We start from the raw sequence: 4237 nt of genomic DNA on the forward strand, positions 1-4237 counted from the left end.
ATACTATAAATCATAAAATCTTGTCTTAACAAAAGTTAACTTGTCTTAAACATAATAGCATAAGCAAGGGCGGACCCACATGATAGTCATCGGTGTCCCAGGACACCAATGTTTTTTAAAAATTTCTTAGAATTGATATAATAAATTTTTGAAGGACCCTATAATAATTAGTAGTTGGACCCATACTTAAATTACCAATATGGTATGATGAAAACTCCCTTCCTCCACCATTCAACGTCACGAGTTCAAGTCCTGGTTAACTCCGTTTTTATGTTTTTCGTTTTTTTATTTTTAAAATGTACTCAACATTGGGCTTGGGTTTTAACTTAATTAATTTTTCAACAACATACGAACATTAGATCTTCCACAAAGACCTATTGCCTCAAGTCCTCAACCTTAACTCACGCCCCCTCTCCAATTTCCGGCCAATCTCCGCCTCTCCCTGCCAGCCTTCGCCTCTCTCCAGCCACCGTTCACCCCTCTCTGGTCTTATAAGTCTCTGTTTCCTCTGATTTTATCTCATACTTAAGGTAATTTTAGGGCTAATTAGTTGATTGATTTTGTATATAATTATAATCATATTGGCTATTGTATGTTGTATATTGTTGTTAAGTTATGACTTAGTTTTCTTAAAAACTTGAATTTTAGGGCTAATTATGCAAGAATCATTGAAAAGAAAGTTTGAGCCCTCGTCTTCTTCAAGTAATACATCTACGAAAATTGATTTGGAAGACCTTCCATGGGATCCCTCCGAACGGAAACCAATTTCATCTTATCATGTTAACCAAAGAGATGAGATTAGACGTGCGTATTTGAGTAATGGTTCTTGTCAACCGCAAGGTCATGATTATCCAAAACGAGATATTGGTGGTAAACTAAGAAGTTTTAATCCTGAATGGTTCGGTAGCTTCAAATATTGGTTAGAGTATAGTGTAAAGGCGGATAAAGTTTTCTACTTGGTTTGCTACTTGTTCAAGGATAACGGTCAAAAAGATGCATTTGTAACAGATGGATTTTATGGTTGGAACAAACGAGAGAGATTGATTGGTCATGTGGGTGAGCCGAATAGTTATCACAACAGAGCACTTAAAAAATGTGAAGACTTGCTTAGGCCAAAACAATCTATTGGTTTTGCCTTTCAAAAGAAAAGAAAAAAAAAATAGTGACAAGTATAGAATCTGATTAAGAATTTGTAATGTGTTTTTATCATTTTGAATGATATCGCTTTTTGTGTGTTTTATTATGATATTGTTTTTTATTATCTTTTCTCGTCTCGACCCGGCTCGACCCGAAAAGTTTGAACACCAAAAAACATAGGACCCCGTTGTAAAAAAATCCTGGGTCCGCCACTGAGCATTAGAGGTGCACAAATCGGTTTTTTTGAAAAAACCGGTTCGGTTATTAACCGGACCGGTTTTTTTTATCCAGAAAAAAACCGGTTCGGTTAATAACCGGACCGGTTATTAACCGGTTTTTGTCAATGAAAACTCAAACCGGCCAAACCGGTTTGGACCGGTTTAGAAACCGGTTAGAACCGGTTATTAAACCGGTTTTTTTACAACCGGTTTTTAATAACCGGTCTAACCGGTTAACCGGTTTTTTTTTTTTTTTTTTTTTTTTTTTTTTTTTTTTTTTTTTTTTTTGCTTTAGGGTTTAGGGTTTAGGGTTTCGTTGTTAGCATTCTTTGCTTGGAAGATTAAAAACACATAACTTTCATTTATAGCTTTTACATTAAAAATACAAACATTAAATCGTTATCGCATATTCGTAACTCAAAAATACAAACATTAAAGAATGCTTAGACACGATTACATTAACAAGTTGATGTTTGTTACTCATTTTCTTCGCTACCCGATCCCGAGCTATTCCTTAGGTAATCGTCGTACGCGGCTTCTTCATCGGTCATTGGTTGAGTGTGTCCTTGATTGACCTCGTCTTCATACAAGGCCGCCTCATACTCCATTTCCCCCTCGAGTGAGCGTTGATGTTGTGCCCTATCTAAAGAGTCCAAGTAATCCTTGTAGCAAATCGACATCTCTACAGCTGGTGGAGTGAGTCGAGTCCTCCTAATCGATATAACCCTGCCAGAAACAGAAAAAGCAGACTCCGAAGCTACCGTGGAAGCTTGGACCGTTAGTAAATCTTTGGCCATGGCGGCGAGGATCGGAAACTCATCCTCCTTACCTCTCCACCAAGCCAGCATATCAAGACTTCTAAATTCATCCGGAGTCATGTGTTTCACAAAGTTGGTACCACAATACCTTCCAAGTTCACTGCTTGGGGTGTTTACCCTTTGACGTTTACCGGCGTCTTCCCAAATCATGTAGTACATCCCCATTTCAAGGTCGGTTTGGGATTGGGATTGGGCAACAGCTCTTAACGAGTCATGAATTTGGGAAGACGACCCGTGTTTTGTAAGGTAAACATCATACATGTTTGCCAAGGTGGTGTTGAAAGCATTCTTTAAAGTTTGGTTATAATGGGGGTTTTGATCGTCGTTTAACTCTAGCTCATCACAAATTTTTTCTATTAAAGCTTCAACACCACCAACATTGATGCAAGGGTTTAACGCAGCCGCACAGGTCAAAACAGCGGGTAGTTGTTGAAAATATTTTCTAAATTTTTCTTTCATTTTTGCACCCATATCAAAATAAGGTGCACCCCTACAATGAATTTCAGTCAACTTTGTGCACATGACAGCAATTTTTGGTAAAGCAATGGGGCTTGTTGGATAGTAAACCCCGGATAAACTAGTTGTGCAAGATTTAAAAATTTGAAGAACCTCCGTAACGATCTCAATCAATAACCAGTTTCTAGGATCGTACGGTGCACATTTACCCCTATTTGACAAAATTTGATGAAACGCAATTAACGATTGTTTTTGTTGGATGGCTTTCTCAAACATTTCACAAGTCGAGTTCCATCTTGTTGGACAATCCCAATTAGGCCCCAACCATTGACAGTTAGCTTCTTCACAAAATTTTTTGTATCTTGAAAATGTTGAATTGTTGCTAAAAACATCTCGTAACATTCTTTTAAAATTGTTTCTTTGCGTTTCGATCACGTTTAACCCATCTTGCACGGCCAAGTTGATAATATGTGCAATGCATCGGCTATGAAAAAACGCTCCATCACAGATAGGTTTATACTTTAATTTTAAATGGCCAACCGCGGCCGTATTGTTGGACGCGTTATCAAACGATATTGAAAAGATTTTATCTTCAATCTTGTATTGTCGAATGACTTTATCCAAGAGTTTAAAAATATTTCTACCCGTGTGCGGGTAATCAAACAATTGAAACGCAACGGTTCGTTTCATCATTTGCCACGACCGGGGGTCAACCCAATGAGCCGTCACACAAATGTATGAGTCGGGCGAACCATTAGGTACCGACCACACATCCGTTGTTAAGTTCACACCAGTTTGTAAGTTTGAAAAGTATGAAATTAGTTCGGATTTAGCGTTTTTCCATGCTTTAAGACAATCTCTTCTAAGGGTCGAACGACTTACGTGTTGGTAGCGTGGTTGAACATACTTTTGCATCATCTCCGTGAATTGAGGGTTGTCGAAGTGGTTGAAAGGAAGTGATTGTTGAATCACAAAGTTGCCAAACTGTTGACGTACCGCTTCAAGGTCGTACGTAAACACCGTTCCTTGATTCGTCATCTCCGGCTGCGAACTACTTCCGGATTCGTCCTTCAAGACCTTGCAAGAGGGCTTTTCTACATGAGCTCTTAAACTGGAGTTTGCTTCTTTGTTATAAAACTTCAAACAATGTTTGCATCTAGCTTTTTGGGTTCCGTTAGACATTTCGCATAGGTCGAAATGTTGCCAAATATCTTGGTTTCGTTTCGTGGGGATGACCCGAACGACGGTTTCTCCCGTGTTCGAGGCACCCATGTTGACCGATGAAGCAGCACTTTGGGAGGCCATGATAATCGACTACGAATTAAGAGTGGTATACTCGAGTATGAAATAAACGACTACGAAAGAAGAGCGTTTGGAGTTGTATAATCGCGTATGAAATAAACGTTTAGAGCGTTTGGAGTTGTATAATCAAGTGTGATCTAACCAATACCCAACCTAAACTATATATAGATGTTTGTGGGGGTAAAATGGTAAAAAAACAAAAAAAAAAACGGCTAAAAAACGGTCAAAAAAAAAAAAAACGGCTATAAAGCCGTTTGGTAACGTTCGAAAACCGGTTTAACCGGTTAACCGGTTATTAAAAAACCG

At 38.5% G+C, this 4237-nt stretch overlaps 1 protein-coding gene across 1 annotated transcript; it reads left to right on the top strand.

The window, feature by feature from the left end:
- Positions 1–656: 656 nt before the first annotated feature.
- On the top strand, positions 657–1163 carry LOC143547335 (uncharacterized). The gene has a single exon (XM_077038786.1). The coding sequence runs from the start codon at positions 657–659 to the stop codon at positions 1161–1163; it is 507 nt and encodes a 168-aa protein (XP_076894901.1).
- Positions 1164–4237: the final 3074 nt, after the last annotated feature.

The sequence above is a fragment of the Bidens hawaiensis genome, unplaced genomic scaffold, assembly GCF_021521415.1.
Source record: "Bidens hawaiensis isolate Kalapana, Puna unplaced genomic scaffold, B.hawaiensis_p1.1 tig00014712_1, whole genome shotgun sequence".
Taxonomy (NCBI): domain Eukaryota; kingdom Viridiplantae; phylum Streptophyta; class Magnoliopsida; order Asterales; family Asteraceae; genus Bidens; species Bidens hawaiensis.